Consider the following 21,520-nt stretch of genomic DNA (forward strand, 5'->3'; position numbering starts at 1 on the left):
GCTTCGAGACAGGCTGGGGCCCCATCAGCGCCGCTGCTCGTCTGATGTTGGACCGGACGGAAGTGAAATCATGTCAGTGATGTGATGTCACTTCCGGCCAGTCCCGCAGCAGAGAAGGCCAGGTGTACAGGCACCATGAGCAGGTAAGGGGAGCCCTGCGTCCAGCGGGTCATCAAGCCCTGTGTCCAGCGGGTCATCGAGCCCTGCGTCCAGCGGGTCATCGAGCCCTGCGTCCAGCGGGTCATCAAGCCCTGCGTCCAGCGGGTCATCAAGCCCTGCGTCCAGCGGGTCATCAAGCCCTGCGTTCAGCGGGTCACTAAGCCCTGAGTCAAATTAATGTACTCTTCTGCATTACTGTATAAATGTATTGCTGGGATTTGTAATTCCCCTACAGCTGGTGCCATTGTGCATTAGAGTGTAAGCTCCTCTGTACAGAGACTGATGTGACTGGCTCAGTGTTCTCTGTACAGCACTGCGGTATAGGTCAGAGCTATATACATGTATAATAATAGTGAGTTACCATTGTGAAGAAACTAAAAGAATGTTTCAGATAAAAAATGAGGAGGATGAAGACTTTCTAGTTAGTTGCTTAGGTTTCTTCTACTGAGGAAGATGGGTACTCTTGCCACCAGTAACATCCTTGAGAAGATTGTCCACAGAGATGCTGTCCCTTGAAGGTCATGCGACTCAAATTATTTTACACAAAGGTTCTGCAGTCCAGAATTTGTATGAACTGGCATGAGCCACATGTGATAAATAAGATGGTAGGCTTTTAGCAAACTGCCACAGCTGAAATGTAAGGCTGCAGCCATGTGTTCCACACATTCTATAAATGAGGGAGCAACCTTGGCAGCAGTTACATCTCTTTTAAGAGACTTTCGACCGGTCAGACATGGTTTGAAAAGGTTGAAGCTAGAAATGGATGAACGGCAGGTTAATGAGAACAAAGCTCTACAAAGTACTTGTAACCACTTATTGACTGGGCTCTTAAAGACAGCTGCATCCTCTACTGACATGGTAAACACACTGTTAGAGCCAGAGACTGCCAGATCCACAGTGGGGTAAACCACTTCTGCACAAAATCCTTACTAAATGAACACAACTAATACACATTGAGGGGAAAAAAGCTTGTTAGGATGTTTTCAAACTTTATAGAGAAATAGTTGGAATAGCGGGTGCAAACAGAAGGTTTTTGTGGCTGTAGGCGTTTTAAATGACCCAAGACTGGAAACAGCACTAGTAGAAGCAAGCTGATCCTCTATTTTTAGAATGGTGCACACAGTATCAATAAGAGCTGAAATGGTCTATTCAGTTTGTAAATAATAGTAGTATGCCATGACTCCTCAGGGGTAAGCTCATTGGTCAAGGAATGGAGAGAATCTGAGTTTTTTTGCTTCCAACGGCTCAGAAGTCACAAAATCAGGTCAGGTCAAGTCAGGCAAATCCAATATAGAATCTGCAAAAGACTGTGCAGGAGCATGCTTGTGGGGAGATGCTTCCTCAATGCTGTATGGCAGAAAAGAGAGCATAGAGCACACATGTGACACTATCTAGTGGATGATGCAAGCACACAATCCCACAAGATTAACCATTAGCAGTAAGGCCCTCTTCACATATGTGCAGGGCCCATTGTAATACATTACCACAAGTATGTTAAGAATGACAGACACCAGCCACCAATTTTGATGGAAGTAGCAGCAGGGGATCACTGGAAAGGTGAATGTAAGTAGGTTAGGGTAGAGGCAGGTGCTTTTTACAGGCACAGTAACTTTGTCCTGAATGGGCAAGGATACAATGTCCCGTTATCATGCTCTGTGTTACAGCAGCCAATTTATTTTTACCACCACAACTCGTAAAAATCAAACAGGAACGATTTTCTCTATGCAACGCACCACAATGCACAGGTGGTTCCCATTTATGCACTGTGGTGCAATGAAACGCACATGTGTTTAGATGCCCCAGCAAGGTGCAATGTGGGGGGGCATGCCAAACTAATGGATTGGGCATTATCACAACACAAAGGTATGAAGGCAACCTCCAGATTTTTAGAGTAAGTTGCCGTTTTGCATACCTGTTGTTGTGTTTGTGTGCAATATTAATATGTTTAGTTAATTTTTATGCAAAATATTGTTTTGATAAACATTTGCGCAGATATTGCAGAATGTAAAAGATCAGCAACACCATGTTTTTATTCTATGGGACCTTTGCTTTCAGAAAATGTATGTAGTTAAACTTTCAAAGCTGTAAGTAAAAAAAATTGTGAAACATGATCAAAAAGTGAACAAAGCAAAAATGGTACAGTCAGGAGGGAAATCTCATTGGGATGTTATGGAGCAGGACATAGAGATGGGAGAACAATGTCCTAATTAACGTGGAAGGGGGAAACCACCTTTGGAAGAAAAAAGGCCCTAGGCCTTATGATGACCTTGTCTCTGTGTAACACAAGAAAGTGTAACTTATAGGTTAAGGCTGCCAACTCAGAAACTTGCCACGCAGAAATGATAGCGATGAGAAAGAAAATCTTCTAAGTGAGAGTAGATAGCAGAATATCCGTGACAGGCTCAAAGAGAGGTGTCTGCAGAATCTACAGAACCAAGTTAAGATCCCATGGACCCACCGGCAACTCGCACTATTGTTGTGCATATTCTCTATGCAGCTAAATTGTTGATTACCCGTAGATGGTTACAAACAAAAGATGAAAAGATGTTTGCCATGAAAAATAACTCATATCCTATATTCCTTTCAGTTTGGAGAAAATGGATTGTACATCCATACTGCATTGTTTGATCTCAAATATTGCCTGACGCATAACTGGTCCATACCTTGTCTTCCCTCCTTCCTCCCCTCCTCTCTTTCCACTTGCTTTGTCATCCTCCCTTCCTCCTAACCTCCCTATAAATGGAAATTATATTGCAAAGCATACTGTATCCTGGATGTTAAGTTGGTTATGTTATATGCATTTTGTTATGTATGCTTCACTTGACTTCAATAAAGAACTATTGAAAGTTAAGATCCCATGGAGTCACTGGGGAACGCACAGGTGGAACTATGTGCGCAACAGTCTATACAAAGGCAAACAGTCTTTGAAAACCAATTGCTAGAGAGGAGATTTGACCCTTGATAGTATTTAAGGTCAAATGTTGATGCAGACCAGACAAGAGAAAAGACAAGATTTGTCCCATAAAATACTTCTTAGGAAGTATTAGCATTATTATTAGCATTATTATTAGCATGGTACACTAGGTCTGTGACAGCCAGGCCGTGAAAGCTAGTGACTGAGAAGCAGGCTGGTAAACCAACTAGTTCTTAGGAAAGAATATTCAAATTATGAATGTCCAATGTCCTAAAGACAGCAGAATAACAATATGTACCTAAATTACACCCCATGTCCCTGTGTACGATTTAGAAATATGACTTTGGTTGGTGATACTGCAGGCCAAGGCAGGGAATTCAATATCACATCCATTTCCCGTGGGGGGAATTTTCTGAAATCTAAGAATTTCCTTTGGACTTCCAACCATAACTTTGGTTTTGGATTTGGATAGAGGGTGGAAGAGTTAGAACTTACATCACATTTTTTCACTGTGTGTCCTCATTGAGGGCATTTCCCCTCACTTCTTGTCCATGACTGGAGCTCTGCTTCTAGGTAAAGTTAACCTCTGTTCCACTGAGCACACGGATAGTAGTATCACTTTTTTAATAGAGTGGGGAAGAGTTACAACCTTTGTAAGGCTTTTTTTTAAAAAACAATGTATTTTTATTAAGTATAAAGAGCAGGCGCATACAGAGTCCAAAACAGTAGGTTGAATACACGTCTACATAACAGTAAGATCGGTAGTTTCAGAGGACTTATCAGCCTGCATGTACAAACAGTCACCTCAATATGGTAGTCAGTGGAAAGAAACAGGCCTAAACCTCAATATAAGTAGGGACACTTAATGTCAAAAAATAAATAAGAAAGAGAGGAAGAGAGAGAGGGGAAGGCATAGAGTATCATGCCTATCCCTCAACACTGCCTGAGGTATGAACTGCGCGTAGATACTTTAATTATCTGGAAGGGGATAAGGATAGGGAGCTAAACATGTAGGGGGAGGGAAGGACAAGACTATGGAAAGGGTCTATGTAATTTACCATATTACCTGAATGTAAATTAGACTTTAAAGTAAAACTAGTCAGTATATGGTACACTGTTAGACAGAGACTTGTACCAGCAAGTCTTTGTAAGGCTTTTATCACTGTTTGAATGCTGGGGAGATTCCCCCCTCGGCCCTGCTGTCATAGTGACAAGAAACTTTCTTATTTTAGCACGGTTGCCATATTTGTTGGATATCAGCAATTCCCCTAACTAAATGATTAAACCTTTTGCTTGCAATTGCCTCTTATTCTTAACCACATACTACCAGAATCCGAAAAAATACAGATCCAGCATGACATGTGAAATAAAAACGAATATATATGTCAAAAACTGTACAAGCAGAAGCAAATTTATAATTCATTTTCTAGGGTGACAAGCTTTAATATATACTCCTCACCTACACAAAACAGCATATTAAAGCCATGTCTGAAATGACACTGAATATGTCTTAAAATCCTATATAAACTGTCTGTTAAAATTGTCAGGAACATTTGGATTTTCCATTTACCAATACCATGTTTAACTGGGGAATTTATGAACCATGTAACAGGTAGTGCAGGAAATAAGAGGTGAGTACTACTGAAACATGTTCCATATGATCTTAAAGCTTATTTTGAAATGTCTACTACTCCAATGGGCAAAAGCTGTACAAATGTTTTTGTTTGGCAAATGTATGCAGAAATATCAGTAAACAGCTTTTGGCCCTGTGTTGATGGGATTTTTTTTGGCTTCAAATGGGTTTTGTATTGCCATACAAGTCTCTGAGAATTCAATACCCGCTTAAGTCAGGTGAAATATAAGTCAAAAGTAGGTCAACTGCACCTGTCAATAAATTCTGAATGATCTCAGAAGTGTCTTAAACTAATGTTAAACAGCATTGACACATGCCTTGCACAAAAATATATAAGAGGAGAATATTAGACTTACCAAGTCACATGAAAGGTGTGCAGCAGAAGCTATAAAACCAATTTACCTTCTTCAGCACACAATGGTAGAGGTAATGACACATGAGTGTGCTTAACGCTATTATGTAAACTTAGTGCATATTGGGCAAGGTAAGAAACTGGAGTTGAAAAGACTTAAACAATAATCGTTTTATCTCTACTAATAAAACAAAAAAAGAATAGTGATAACCCAGCTCTCCCAGTTGCAGGATGTAACAGAAGATGCCCTGACATGCAAAAGTGGATGTGCGTGTTGAATTTCTTCAAGAATCATATTTCCTAGTGTGTGGCCACCTGTACTCAAATTGTAGAATAGGATTTTTGTGCTTACCATAAAATCCTTTGAGGGACATAAGAAGTCTTTAAACTGCCATCTACTGGAGTACTGGACACTGGCAAACAAAAAAATATAAGCCAGGTCAAGATAGCCCATCCTACTACCAGTCAGTTTTGTAGCAAAGCAGTAGAGAGAGCATGATCATTAACAGAGAGGGGAGGGAGACTTGTGTGCCTCAATGGACTGCATAAAGAAAGTTTTTAATGGAGAGCACAAAAATATGACGTTCTTTCAGTCCATTGAGAGACACCAGAATTCTTTCACCTTGGGGCATTCGAAAGCAGTGCAACTGGAGGGTGGAAAACACAGCAAACAAACACGAACAGAAAGAACACCCAAGAAAACAACAGAACAAAGGTAACAGACTGCAGCTCAAACAACCTGCTGAAGAACCTTAAGCCAAAGCTGGCATTAGATGAGGCCCCAAGAGTCACCAGGTAAAACTTACAGAATAGGTGAAAAAAGAGCAGGTAGCAGCCTTTCCAATCTAGGAAACAGTTAATTGATGCTGAAAAGTCCAAGAAGTACTCACAGATCTAGTAAAGTGCACCTTGACAAGAAAGGATGGAAACATGATCCTTCAGACCATAATCTTGAATTATGGTCTGTCTAAGCCACCTAGAGATGGTGGAATGAGATGCTGGTGCACCTTTATGGGGAATCAGTCTTTCTGGAAGAAGCACTGGCTGCAAGAACTGATGTGGGACAAAAGGGACGAAGGCCAATGTCCTGCATGAGATGAAAGGCAGAAACTACCTGTGTGACATTTCACCCAGCGGATGATGTCCCACAGTGTTAACCCCTTTCCATGGTGGAAACCTGTGATAAACTGAGATATTTAAAAGTGTCCAGTGACCTATACTTGAGGTAGCACCTGGTGCACGGTTCATTTGTCCAACTCACTAAGTGAGGATTCAGAGATATGGCAAGCGCTGAGGCAATGCCAATGGTTCTGGACCTACAGAGCACTCTGCAACTAAGTTTTTACCAGAATGGAGTCTCAAAAGCACCCTGTACTGAACCCAGTGTTCAAAGATCACTTCCAGGCTATTCCTGCAATGTCCAGCCCAGTGGAGTCTCAACACAGTACTCCAACATCAGACTGATAATGATCACACCAGAAAGCTGCAATCAAAGAGAGCAGCAAAGCAGATTCTTGACTGAAGAAAACAAATCGAGGAAGAAAAAAAGTGCCAGGTTAAGGATGGCTTGCCGGATAGATTCAACCGAAGAGGCCATCTCCAGCAACAGTAAAGAGAAGAGTCTTGATGAAGAAAAAAATGTTAAAGAGTAAGAAAAATTGTGTTTTGCAAAAAAGAAGTTAGTCTTTTACACAGCAGAGCTAAAGGAAAGATTTCCATGTTACTTGGACACTAGCAAGGAAACAAAGGCATGCTGGTAAGTAGGAGGGTTTATACTGGGCTGGTAAGTAGTATAACCGAAAGGTGAATTACCGTGTCCCTCAACAGAAAGCAGCTTTATTTCAGTATGTGCATTAAAGACCTACTTTAACCTGCGCTTAAAAAAAGGAATAAGGAAAATTAAAAAAATAAATAATACCTGTACAACCCTTACTAATAACATTTCTTCTGGATGGTTAAAACAAATCTCTAACCTAATTCAGTCACAGATGGATGAGAATCAGAGCTGTCAAAGAGCACAAGGAAAGGGGATGCAACATGGATTTTCTGTCAACTTTTCCTTCAAAGATGTCATGTTGCTTGACTAATGTATATGGCTTTGTTCATAGGTATGTAATGAACTGACAATAATTGTATGATTTTGTTAATTACAGCTGACACTACAAGCAGAAGGGTATGTTATTGTGTTCGTCATAACTAACCAAGCATAATAACTCAATATTGGTTTTTACTTTGAAGTCAAGGCAGGACAGGGCCAGTAAGGGAAAATAACTTATTAATGCGTGTGATGTGTAATGCTGGAGCCACTGGATTAGAAACCTATTCGGCGTTATCTATTAATCAAACATAAAGAGAAAGCTTTTAAATTACCTTGGTCCTTTACCGCAGCCGATTCGCTCTCCTTTGAAGTACACAGCAACAGTATAGGTTCTTGCATGGGAAGGGCCTACAGTTTGTAGAGTCCTGAAACACGATAAAAATAGTTTTCAATTTGTTATTATTGTGCACTATCTGTACAAGAAAAATTGGAGCTTTAACGTTAGTTTTGAATGCTGAATATTTGAACTTTGCCTTATGATCTCTTCATAACATCTAGAAATTTATGTGAAAGTTTCTGGAATTTATATGAACACAATATATGTGAGATAAAGTTCTAACTGCAAAAAGGAGATATATTCCTACACACAGCTGACTTTCTGATAGTAGTCACATTGAAGGGCACAGCAGTCATCTTCTCCTTCTGGCAATGTTGATAAAAAGGAACAGTTTAGACTCAAAGGGTAACTCAAGCTTATACCATGATGTTTTTAAACAATGTAAAAGTGTCATTACTGCCATGTTCCATTTATATAATGTTAAAAAGCTATAGACAACAAGGAAAATTATTGCTGCTAATGTAATCGAGGAAACATTACTGTCATTCCAAAATCAGAAATGTACACGGATCTTAGTGTTACATATTTTTGTAGCATCTACTGCAGCCAAACAAAGCAAAACTTCTGAGGGGGGCTGAACCTTACTAACAATTGTTTTGTGCTTCCCAGAGACTGGAGTACAGTCAAATCAGAGGGACAATTTTCTTTATCTGCTCAGAGTGATTTTTCTTAAGATTAAAGAAAACCCTGTCACCAGCTGCAAAGTAGAACCCTTGCTCTTAGCAGGGAAGCAGTGGTCTCACTGTAGAAGTCCAACATGCCTACTGAGTCAGACCAATAGCTCTCTGCAATCAGCAAAGCTTATGCTCCCCATTGACTGTAGAACCCTGGCCCAGTGGGGGGCATATCGGGCCTCTGCAAAGAGATCACTGCTTCCGTACAAAGAGCAAGGGTCCCACTCTGCAGCAAGCTGGCAGAGGACAGGCTTTTCTACACTTTTTTTATGTAGAACACAAACTGTAAGACTGTACCACAGTTGAGCTAACTTAAACTGAATGTTCACCTGGCCTTTAAGCACATTCAGTGCATTGAAATGATCAGACTAACCTGTAAAGAGCAGCTCCATAGTCTCACAGAAAACAAACTTTCATGATAATATACATACCCTGCCTCTCTTCAGGCCAATTTTTGTTGTCCAGAATTACTTAAATACATGCATAATGTAACAGAAGTTATTTCTATTGTCATCAGTAGTGAAAAGCTATAATTGTAAGTAGAGCAGAAGAAATGTATGCCATCAGGTATCAACAACTTTATTAATTCTGCATCTCTCTACAGTAACCTTTTTTGGTCCTTGCATGCAAAATACTGTTCACAGTAGTTTTGTGCACGCTTTCTATTCCATGTATTACATTTCAGGTCATTTCCTCACAGTACAAATGGGGCAGAGACCAGAAGAAGTACTTGTACTAAGGTCTCGTTCACACCTAGGCGTATTGCATATGCGCATCTGTCGGGCAACCGTCGCACGTTTTTTTACTGCGATTCGCAGTAAAAAAAGTTGCGCGACCGTCGCGCATTTCTGAAGCCTACTTGGCTGTATCCCAATGGAAACGCGCAACAAAACGGCCCAAAGTAATACATGTACCTTTTCAGTCGTGGGCCGTTTTGTAGCTCGTTAGGGAAGGGCGGAAATACGCCAAGGTGGGAATGAGACCATTGAATACAATGGGATTTATATTTTTGAGCGTTTTGTAGAGCGTTCGTCGAGCGTAGAACGCGCTACAAAACGTTCAGGTGTGAACGAGGGCTTAGATGCAATCAAACAATAGAATCACAGTGTTTGATAACATGCCTTCCTGCTATTCCACATAATTGACAACATCCTGCTGCAATATGCATGTATTCAGTAAAACAGACATTTGGAGAATATTGGACTGTAGGGAAACTGGGGAACCTGAGTATTTAGAAAGGAAGCTCATGGTGAAATGGTTAAATTGTCATAAAAACAGACTCGGGTAGAATTCAACTGGATTGTCCAACAGGACCAATCTTTCCTTTATTATGAAAACAATCAGTAACTGATCTAACCACCCACTTAATGCAATTTATTTTGGAACAATGCAATTTCTTTTACATATTTTAAGATGTGTGGTCAGTGAGTATATTTCCAGTAAATTGACTACTCTACAACTAAGCCCAATTGGATAAAATGTGTTAGAGCTGAGTGACTAGCAGGAGAGGATCACAAGCTTGGAGCTGACTGAATTTAACAAAAAAAAGAAGTATTGGGTGAAGATTGACAGTGTGCGGCTGTCTTTTTGATTGCATATCCAGTAAATTAAGTTATAATCCTATATAGGATGAATGACACACTAGAGACCTTTGCTTTCTTTTGCTATCCTTATCCTTGAAATCGGCACAGCTTATGTATGGATGCCTTTTCTTTAAATGACCTATCCCTTCTGGCAGCATGAGATATTTCCTAGCTATAAAAGTCACTTATGTCCAGCACATTGACAGATTATTAGTGTCTGAGAGACCACTGAATGGAAACAAGCTTAGAAGGAACCTGTCATAAAAGAAACAAGGAAGCATGCATTGCTGTTCTCGCCTACTAAAAATGCTAGTTTACTGGCTTTCATGCTGACTTTTCAGCTTCAAAACATTAGAATAATTGTGCAGATAAAAACTTCTGACCTGTGCTTGAATTACCTAGTCTGCATACTACCGCTGGGTCTGTCAGTTAGAAAGTATTTAAATCTGGGGGACAGCAAAACAGCCAGAAAAACAGATTGACAAAAAAGTTAGCTCAAATATTTCTCTCATGACAGGTTTCGTTAAAGGAGATCTTTCATCTATGCTGCTTCATAATATAACAGGGAAAAGGATGAACTGAATTCTGATGGAATGATATTTTTTTTGGGTACTTGCCGGGCAAGGTGTAATGACTCACCACCTGGCTTTTTTATTAGCCGGATGATGTGTAATGACTCGACTTCCTGATTAACTGGCTCCATGCTCCCTCGTCACCAGGACGAGAAAGCATGGAGCCGGCTTTCTGGAAAATCAGGTAGCCGGGGGGCACATTATGACTCGCCGCCTGGCTTCCTGATTGGCCAGCTTCCCGACTGGCCAGTTTCCTGACCAATCAGGAACAGTCGTGCTTACAGACCAATATTGGATCTTGATTTAAACAGTGCCTACAGATTAAGGCATAATTGAACAAGACACATAAAATTGACTTGGTGTATTCATTCTCATAAGCTAAATTAATGAAAATGCAGTTTTGTCACATGGAAAAAGTAAGTACACTCCTCCATTTACCTCCCACTTTATTTTCATGAAATAAGAATCTGGTGTTCCAGATTAGGTGGCAATGATGGCAACTCCTTTAAGGAGTATGCAGGTGGAACTGGTCCCATATCAACTTCAGACATCTAGGGTCAGGTGTTCTTGTTGTTATTGACATGTGTGATATAATCATGCCAACATGAAAAAAGCTCTCTCAGACACTCAGAAAGAAGGTTGTGGATGTCTATGGGTCTGGCAGGGGATTTGAAAATATTGCCATTTTTTTTTTTTAATCAATCATTGCACTGCAAAGAAAATACTCTACAAATGGTGTAGATTTCAAAGTGCTAAGTAGCTCAGGACTGGCATGCCAGAAAATTAAACCCAAGAGCTGATCATAAGATGCTAAAAGAAGTCTTGAAAACCCCCAATTTTTAATTGTGAAGTGCTCAGATAACTCCTGCAACAGTTGGGATCAACATGCATGCATCTACAATCAAAAAGACTGCATCAATTTAACTTGCGTGGGAGTAGAGCCAGGAAAAAAACATTTGCTGTCCAAAAAGAAAATAGAGCAAGACTGCAGTTTGCGACAGAATGGTCACCCAAATGCACACTTTCAATGTGGAATACAACTAGGAATGCTGGTGCACTGTGCGTCATGTTACATTCAGCTCAAAATTAGGGCACGCCAAAGGGATGACCAGCTCCCTGTGTAATGCCCACACCCCCCATTGACAATCACCCCTCCCTTATGTAGAACCTGCACTTGTGACTATACTGGGGGTGCACAAGCAAGCTGGAAGAACAGAGCTGCGATTTGCAATGATTAAAGAAGGACTCCAGGCAAAACTTTTACTGACCCTTGCAGTGGGGGTACCCCTGCATTGCAAGGGTTCCTTTTTGAATAGACGCTAACATAATAATAAAAAAATAAAAGTTATATTTATGTGAACTGCCAAGCCGGCTGCCTGCTTCTCTGGTTACTGCAGCCTGTCTCCTCCTAGACTGCAGCATTGGAATGTTCCTCAGTATCCTCACGTGTATACACTATGTATAGAATGTGATGATTTATAGGACCTTAGACCGCTGCAGCGGAGGAGAAGGGAGGCTTCAGGGACCGATCAAAGAGCAAGTTGGCTCTGAAGTTCGGGTGGGTATAACCTAGACGAGCAGTTAACCCAATAAAGAAGGCAACTGCTTTAAATTACATTATACCCTGTGCAAGAGCATTTTCAGTGGAACAAAATATTTGTAGCTTGGATACAAGCATTGGAGGACATTTATAGGGATGCAACAAAATAAAATATTCAGACCGAAACCGAAATTGACTTTCCCAACCTTTTATAATATTTTTTACATTACTTTTAAATTATTTTAATGTTTTTTAGATTTATATATATATATATATCTTTTTCTGCAGCCCCAGCACTGAATGAAAAGGAAGCTCTCAGTACAGAGGCTTCCTGTTCATTCGCAATCTGGAGATAGTAAGCACAGTCATGAATGGACAGGAAGCCTCAATGCTGAGCTGTTTCCTGTTCATTCCTAAAGTGAGCAGATAGTAAACATTTTTATATAGCACTTCCTGTTCATTCATAACTGGGGCCATAGTAATCACTCAGTAATGTCCTCAGCTATTTACAATCAGTACTGACCAGTCAGTGTTTGTGTTCTGCTCTACATTCTGACTGCTCTGCACCCTCCCGTCTGTCCATGGAGCTGAGCTCTCCTCCCTGCAACACCCCCCTGACAGGTCTCTCCTCCCAGCACTGTTCCACTCAGCCTCCTGACAGGTCTCTCCTCCCCGCTGGGCGTGGGCAGATGGATTGGCTCGGTCCCCCCTGCAATCTCTGCTGCCTCTGCCGACACAGGCAGGGGAGAGCAGTGGGGATACAGACTAAAGCTTGCAGCCGGAACAGCGGGGAGAAGAGAAGCTAGGGATGCACCACATTTTTGTACTATCTGCATTTTACCCATAGTACCATTTTTGGCAGAAAGTTTGGTGCATCCCTAGACATTTAACAATTCTGTGCTTAACAGTAGTAATGAGACAGATTTGTGATAATTAGGCAGCTGCATTTATCAATGCCTCCCTCTATTGCTGTAAAGTAGTGTTGTGTCCTGACCACTTCTTAATTGTGCTTCTGTTTTGAATGCCTTTTCTTCAGACGCAGACCTGTGCAAATCTTTCTCAGTTTGCTACCCAGGACTGGAGGCGCAATGGTGCACATAAAAATCTCATAGATTTTACTGACAGACAAAAAATAAATAAATAACGAAAAACTATCAGAACAATTCCAACCCAGACAAAATATGGAACAGCTAAAGTATCCTGAGAATTTTAGTAATCAGACATTTTTGAGAACACCATGCACTGTCTAGTGGTTAAACATACCTACATTTTTAACAATATTTCATTTCTACATGCACCTTTGGAAGCAAACAATTACAAAACAGGTCTTACTTGTACAAAGGAATATCTGGCTCTTTTCCTTCTGTCCTCAGAGTCAAGCAGCATTGCTGAAGTTGAGATTTAGGATCATTCCAGTCTTGATTTAGAATAAACTCCTGTACACCAGACAGAACAGAAAAATCATTCAGCTCTAAATAGTGTTTGATAGGCGCTTACAAAAACAATGCAGGAGGCAGTAGGAATCACTTGGTCAAATGTATCGGAACAATAATCTTTTGTTATTCAGCCCTGCAAAACCCTAGATAGCATCAATCAGAGTCTGGATGGGAGAACTCCCTTCCAAACAAGTTTTGATTAATCTACTTTGTCAAACTCTTCTGAGCTGTTGATGATTGACTATACCATGTGTGGACTACACAAGTGCCTAAACTCACTCAGTGATGCCCCTTGAGCAGGCTATCTTTACTGAAAAGTGATTTCCCAGTTACTTATTGGCACCCCGAGGGTATCTGAAGAATGTTATCTTTTCCTTGCCAATCTATCTTTGCAAAATACAGCTACAGGTCGTAAATGGAAATGCAATTTTATGTCCGTAGACTTCCTGCACGTACTGGCATTTAACTCTTCTTTGTGTGGAATAAACTGTATCTAGGACTCATTTATTGGGAAGTCTGGAAGAGGAACTATGTTTCTCACAGTATCCAATTAGATTCTTATTTATTTGTAAACCTGCACTGGAAACATGACAGCATAATGACATTAACTATTAGTATGGGCAATGCAGACACGGTTCTTTCAGATAATGAAAAATTCTCATTTTTGTTTCGTGTTTTATGATACATTTAGATAAACAGACACAACAAAAAACAACTACCACTATAATAAATGCATTTACCTTCAGTCGTGGGAAGAAGCACACATTCATAAAAGTGTGAACATATTCCAAGTCCTTATCGATATAAAGTGCCGCAATAAAGGCTACAGGTAAAACACATAGGTTAATACTACACATACAGCTAGCTATAAAAAGCTATAACATAAAAAAAAGCAAAGAGCATATGTTGGTCACATTTTTATAAAATGGAATTAAGTAGTTGGGGCACTGAGTGGTTCTAGATGATCAAACACTAAAAGCAAATGCCAGGCAGTTAAGAGAATGGAGCAGGTTGGTGAAAGGAAAAATTGAAGCACTTTTATTTTCTCTGACACGGAAATGCATTGTAATATTAAATATTTATGGAAGAGCCACCAATGCACCTTTAGTCCGAAAAGACAGAACTGTTCATTACACAGCACGGTCTAATTCTTTTCATACTATTTGCTTCCACTTCAGATGGTGACAGGAGAACACTCTGCTACATGCACATACATTTATTTTACTGCTAGTAGTTGACAGAGGTTTTTGTTCCTTTTTATATCCAGTAATATATTCCTATAGAGACTTTAGTATATGCTCTTTAGTTGGCAAGCAGTTGTTTATCAACAATCTATAAAGCAAACAGTTACATTGGTCTTCATGTTAGGACCAAATGACAAATCTTTCTCCCTGACTCACAGCTCAAATGCACAACTGTATCTTCTGATCCTGGATGCTCACAGTGCCATTTTATACAATGATAGGCTCAGGGTAGATATCTCATGGATGGGCCCCCATGCCATCTTTCGACAATTAAGCCTGATAATACCAAGTATAGAGACAGGGAAGGGAGTTTGCTTTGTGGAACTACAAACCCCACCATGCTGGAACTTTTAATTCTACATAGGATTACATCTCTTTCCCTACCATGTTGTGAGCAAGGCAAGAGGTCAAGAAAAGCATTTATTTATATCATATGATGATCCGATTTGTTTTTTTTTTCTTTACTTTTGGAAAGAGTGGAGAAAGATTAGAGCCTTGTCAGGTATTTGTTGTTATTTCGTGCTCTGTTAACAAGATGTTTCACGGTTGTGGTAACGTATGTCAAAGTGTGCTTTTTAACACTTAGTCCAACACAACAATCTGAATAGTCCCTAATGCTGGCCATATACTGTTCTATTTTTTTCTTTCAACTCGTGGTCTGAATGGAAAAAATAGAACAGATTCTTCCATTAATGCTTACGAGCATTGCTCAAGGAATAACCACTGTTTCTTTTGTATTCTGACAGCAGACTCTTGCCGCTGTCATAATACCCCAACAGAGCTGGCAGCTCATTGGCTGCCGGTTCTGCCCGATCAAAGATTTTCCGACATGCTCCTTCAATCAGATGATCGAGGAATGCCACCCACTGTGCGAAATCACATAATGTATGGCCAGCTTTATTGTCCTGACAACAACTGTTTCACCAGACAGGATGCGAGGGGAAAATATGCAACAAGGACACAAATGTGTCCTTGTTGCATATGGGATTACATTTGGGATCTGAAAGCACGCATTATGAGGCTGATTGTTGATTTTGGTTGTTTACTTTTTTTTTTTATGTTTGCAAATTATCTTCTAATGAGATTAGAGTGGATGGATTTCGTAAAATGGTTTCCTACCCTGTTATATGCTTACCTTAAGTTTAAAAAGGTTTGGAATGTATGGTCGAGCTCTCGCTTGAAGAATAACAAAATATCTGATACACCTTTTAAATGAATATTAAGTATGATTTGGACTATAATAGCAGGTTTCTACTGAACTATATGTAACACTATAATAATAAGTAATAATGTAAGTGTTTCCTTAGGTTTGCATGTTTTTTCACCCCTGGCAACCAATCCGCTTCTCTCTTCAGTTTGTTTAGTTAAGATTTGAAAATGAAAGGTGGATGCCGATTGGTTGCCCTGCACAGGTGCTCCAGATTTTTTTCCGCTCCAGTTTTGATAAATTCCCCTCTGCCTGTTAATTTAAATTCCCCTCCGCCTGTCAATTAACAGGTACCAAAGTGCACTTGCAGTTAAAAAATTAAATGTGTCCAATCAGTAAATATTAGATGCCACCCCGTATCAGAATTAAGATGTGACTGTTATTATTTCCAGCACTAAACCTGTGCCCCTGCCTTCCTCTCTGCTTTCAGCCTACAAATCCCTCTCGCTTTAAATGGAACATCGGTGATCTCTATATATTTATCAAGGCATCTGATGTGATTGTTTTTGCCTTTGTTTGAAACTTACATTCCAACAAATCAGCCAAGGTCTTGGTCCGGAGAGCCACGGGTCTCTTTGTTTTATCGTTTGTAATGGCAAACTCCTGCATACCCAGTTCCTCCGCTACCTTGGCCTGTGTCCTGTTGTTCACCAGTGAACTACGCAGCAGCTGCAAGATGCACAGAGAACAAGATAATGAAGGGAAATAAAAACAGCAACACACTCCAAAATCCTGACATCTTAAAAAATGAGACCACTTAAGATCAGCTTTTAGTGTTCTTTAGAGTAGGTATGCGTCTTCATAACTCAAGCAAAATCTACATTCTATGCCAAAACAACACAAAGGAACTAACAAGCCTATCATGGGATTTTAACGTATTAGCATTTTCCCTAATTTATGTACGCTTTTCTGGCTTAAATTCTGCATTGCTGACTGACTCATAATTTTGCTGAAGAGTTTCCTTAAGCAGAGATCTCTCATTATTTCTAAAGCCATTCTCTTTATTAAATCCGTTCTTCTCGAACTGTCACTCTTTAGGTATTTTAGACAGATTAGGGCACCCAATGTTACATGAAAGATAAATGCTCATTGTGAATAATAAAGAACTTTCTTTTACAGATCTTAGCAATGTCAGTCATGTCTGACAAGGATTGGTAATTATAGTTCAGAATAATATTCACTCCCGACCTCCAATACCTAGTTGTTTTTTTTCATCACAACCGCACATATATCTATATGTATATATAGATATATGTGTGTGTGCATATAAAATACATAAATCTCTGTCATAAATGATTTAGAGAATACTCTAACAGTACTACAGATATGCCAAACTCCACTGTAAAGAACATATATCACAAGATATCAAGAAGTACTACACTTCAAAGCATACAAAACAAAAAAGTAGCACAAATGTGCTCCACTGCTTTATGTTTAAATTCCGAAAATACAGCTTATACTACATTGCTAGTTTTCAATCAAATTGCATCAATAACTTCCTAGATGGGGTATTATTTCTTCCAGAGCCACAGCAAAAAAAACAAACAAAACCCACACATTTTGCCCAGATTTCGTCTTTCACTTCCAAAGCCACAGCAACAAGCTGGCCCCAATTGGGGCCACAAGAAATGGTTCTCACTTTGCCTCCCTTCTATCGGCTTCTTGTTGATTTCTTATTTAAAGTGTAAATAAAGGCAGCATTTCATTTTTGTTTTTTGTTTTGGATAGCGTATGGAGGGATAAGACCCTCTGTCAAGTTGATACTGCTGTTTGTGGCCCCCCTGGGATTCATTCCTCTATTTGTTGTGGTGACCATTTTCACTGAGATAGAGTTGCTCTTTAAAGGGTCCAAAAAAATATTCCCTTCTGCAAACCTTAACTAGCTATTCACTGCAATAAATGAAAACAGTGTTGCATTTGTGTTGATGGGGAGCCAATAGCCAGCTAGGTCGATGCTGAAGAAATGATTATGCACCACTAGGAGGGTCCTGCAGTGAAGATCATTGGAGTGCCATTGTTCAGGTAAGAATATCCTATTAGCAAACTTGGTTTCCACATGGAAGAAGGGTTCTGATCAATAATCACACTAATCCTTTAGTCCCTTCCCGCCCACCATCTGGATATGAATGTTCTACCAGCAAGTGTGGGAGTATATTAGCAAATGTTTAATTCTTGCAAGCTGCAGAACTACCCTGGTGATTACTCTGATCCCTTGATGGAGCAGCAGACTGCAGTGTGGGGGGGGGGGAGCCTACTGGATTTCATTGGTAACCATTTTGTGTGGTTACTAATCAAATTATTTGCATGATTAACCCTTGCACTGCCACCCCCTGCAGCTGTTTTACAGTGGTGCAGGCTTATCCTCCTGTTTGCCCATGTGTGATTCACTGTAGAGGTGAATCGGCTGCCTGATCACTACTGTATGTGAATGGGGAGCTGTGTGGGCTGGTGAATGGAATTCAAACACCTCCAGGTCTCTACACTCACCTTGCTTCTCATGACCTGGGAAATCCTGTGTGGTAGCATGTTCAGTGTGGCAGTGACCTGGAACCACTGTTCCTATCCTCCTTCTGCTTAGAATTAATTCAGAAGTGCTTAGCTCTGAGCACTTCTGGGTTCAGGGCTGTCAAAGTTCCAGTAGAGATGCTAGGTGAACAAGCAGATCAGCTCTCTCTACCCTCGATCTGTTTGTACTATTATTATACAGGATTTATATAGAGCCAACGGTTTGCACAGCGCTTTACAACATAAGAAAGACTTTACAGTTACAATACAATCCCAGACAAGATGGTAAGGAGGGCCCTGTCCATGAAAGCTTACAATCTAAAAGGTACTAGTGGCTGGAAAGATATCAAGGGTTTAATACAAACCCAATATCTCCCTAAAAAAGTATCTGTCATCACAAAAGGGGATTTATTAGCTCTTTTGTGATTGTAGCAAATAGAACAAGTAAAAAAAAAAAGTAAACTTCAAATAAAGAAAAAATTGAAAGCCACCCCTTACCCACACACATGGTCAGGATGCACCCTTATTTTAGCTTAACTCTGAATTAATCAATTCAATCAGTTTTTTTTAATTGAAACTGAAGCCAAAACATACAGTATTCTTTAGTTCTGGATAGACTTAGGGAGGGTTATAACCCCTATGAGCTTTTTTGCCATCTGTATCCCATTAGGGAGATTTATTTTCTCTCTCGCGCTGAGGGCCACAAAAGGAAGTGAGAGAAATCCCTGGAGGTCAGCAGGGTCACCAGAACTAGTTTCCCCATTGGAAGATTTCACATCTATTCCTGTTCTGATAAAAACCCAAACTTTGGGATTTTCTTTCACTTTCAGTGTTAACGGTTACCAGGACAAATGGGGGGGGGAGGGGGTGAATCTCCCCATCAGAGATGCAGAGAGCATTAGAAACCTTACCACTTCTCTAGTACCGCTCAAGTCCATCCAAAACAAAAACATGGCTTCAGTTGTATTTGTTTTAACAATTATTATTTGCAATTTTGGGTATAATTGTTTTTTGGGGGGGAATTTCACAAGGCCATGTAATTTCAAGCCTAGATAATTTTTAAATAAAATATTTTTTCCCCCATATAAGTTTTTAATCAATAAATGAAAGCAAATAATACAGAGAGGTAAAACCAGGCACAAAACAACAAAAAAAGAAAAAAGTGGCAAATCCAAGGGAATATAACATAAAAATACGTAGACTCTATGTGCCCCAACAGAGAGCGGAAAAGAAGAAGGGGGAAAGGAAAAGACAAGAGAGTAGAGAGGATAGACTAGAGACCAAAGGAATAGTCCCGCGGCTAAAGAAAAGTCTACTAGGACACTCAGTTCAACATGCTCATTTACAAAGTAAGCAAAGATCAAAACGAGGAGGCAGATAATGTCGAACCCAAGGAGACCAACGGGCCTCAAACTTGGCCATAGTATTGTCAAGCTGAGCAGTTCTCTTTTCATTGGTCATCACCCATGCGACTCTCCCTTTCACATTGTGAACACTCATGGTCTATTTATCAGCTTATAACAAAAATGTGATCTCAGTATTTTGAAAAGACTTCAGCTTTCATTTTTTACTTTAGAAATTACTTTTATATATGTCCAAAATTGGTCATGCATGGACATCATAAAATGTACCTGCAAAATGAGACCAGCATTTAATAGAGTATTGTTGGCTTGTGTTTTAACACACACATTTTCTGGGGTAAAAATGTTAAGTGAAATGTGTTTATTATATTCTTCACACACTAACATCTATTTTTAACACCATAGAGTGCATTTTGCATCTACTGTATGCAGATAACAAAGAAATTCAAAACATTACATTACAAGGTCAGAGTGGGAATAGTTCAGGGTTTTCTTCTTGATTTTTTTTTTTTACACACCTTGGATAACAAGGCCGGCCTCCTGTTCAGCAACAATGAAATAATGTAAAATATTCAAGTGCTGAAAGGAAGCAATAGCTTCCATCCAAACCTGTGGATTCACAACTGCTATCAATGAAGAAAGGTTCTTCATAGTTAAAGGAGAACTATGAGATGAGTGATTTCCACTCACCTCATAGTTCTAGCCGACCTGTGACAATGAGACTGTCACAGGTCGGCTCAGTAGACATATGTACACACTACTTAATAGTTATTTTCTTATTCAATAGCAAGCTTCAAATGTATTGTGATTATAGGTGGTGAAAGGTAAAGCCTTAAAGTGTATGCAAATCCTAACAATGAACTTAATTTATTTGCTCCCTTTTCATATATATATATATATACACACACATATAGATATATATATATATAGATATATAGAAACAAGGGTTTCTCCACCAAGTACTAAGTCATGTTTTGCTTGGCGATCAAATACTTATTTTACTCACTGAACTGCAACTCAATTCATAACATTTGTATCATGTGTTTTTTCTGGATCTTTGGTTAATATCCTGTCTCTATCATTTAAAATACACATATGATAAAAATTATAGACCTTTCATTTCTTTGTAAGTGGGCACATAACTATTTTCCTCACTGTATGGGATGCACTAAAATAGATTTTTTAGACCGAAAATTCAACATTTTAAAAATTATTATTTTAATTTTATTTTTTCAAACTTTATTTTTAGGAACTTTGGGAAACTACCAGGGCCCCGATGTTTTGCTTTTGAAATAGAAAAAGAGATGGAGGACACAGTCCTAAATCTTTTTTTCTGCAGCTCCTGTTATGAATTAACATGAAGCCTCTATACTGAGCTGCTCCTGTCTATTCATACACTGAAGAGATAGTACCAGTTAATATGTCCACAATCATGAATGAACAGGAAGTGATGTAGAGCACTTCCTGTTCATTCATAATTGGGGACACAGTAACTAAATACTATGTTCTAAGTTATTTAACAACATTGGTGTAGTCAGAACTGATCAAACAGATGATTCAGCAGTACATGGAAGGATCAGCAAATATTTCACATATTTTCTGATCCTCCTCACTCTCCATCCTGAACCATTCCGCCCTTCCCATAGCTCTCCTCCTCCCCGCTGGGCGCCAGCAGCTGGATCGGCTCTGTGTCCCTTCCAATCCCTGTTGCCTCTGGTGACACAACCGGGAAAAAGCAGTGTGGATCAGATGGCTCCGTGGGTAAGAGAAAACATGGGGATGTACCGCATTGCCAGCCATTTTTTTAACTAACTGCATTGTGTCCATAGTACCTTTTTCGATCAAAATGTTTTAGCTGCCAAAATTTTGGTGCATCCTTAATATATATATATATATATATATATA

At 39.7% G+C, this 21,520-nt stretch overlaps 1 protein-coding gene across 1 annotated transcript in view; it reads right to left on the reverse strand.

Moving 5' to 3' along the window:
* The window catches only part of DROSHA (drosha ribonuclease III), a 239,833-nt gene that overhangs the window by 4,283 nt on the left and 214,030 nt on the right, over positions 1 to 21,520 (reverse strand). The window contains exons 28-31 of the mRNA XM_018574114.1: positions 16,277 to 16,418; positions 14,039 to 14,121; positions 13,195 to 13,298; positions 7,429 to 7,521 (exon numbers count right to left, since the gene is read on the reverse strand). Of these exons, the coding sequence (XP_018429616.1) occupies positions 7,429 to 7,521; positions 13,195 to 13,298; positions 14,039 to 14,121; positions 16,277 to 16,418 (422 nt within the window). The remainder of the gene's footprint in view (positions 1 to 7,428; positions 7,522 to 13,194; positions 13,299 to 14,038; positions 14,122 to 16,276; positions 16,419 to 21,520) is intronic.

Source organism: Nanorana parkeri, unplaced genomic scaffold, assembly GCF_000935625.1.
Source record: "Nanorana parkeri isolate BGI_ZX_2015 unplaced genomic scaffold, ASM93562v1 scaffold49, whole genome shotgun sequence".
Lineage (NCBI taxonomy): Eukaryota > Metazoa > Chordata > Amphibia > Anura > Dicroglossidae > Nanorana > Nanorana parkeri.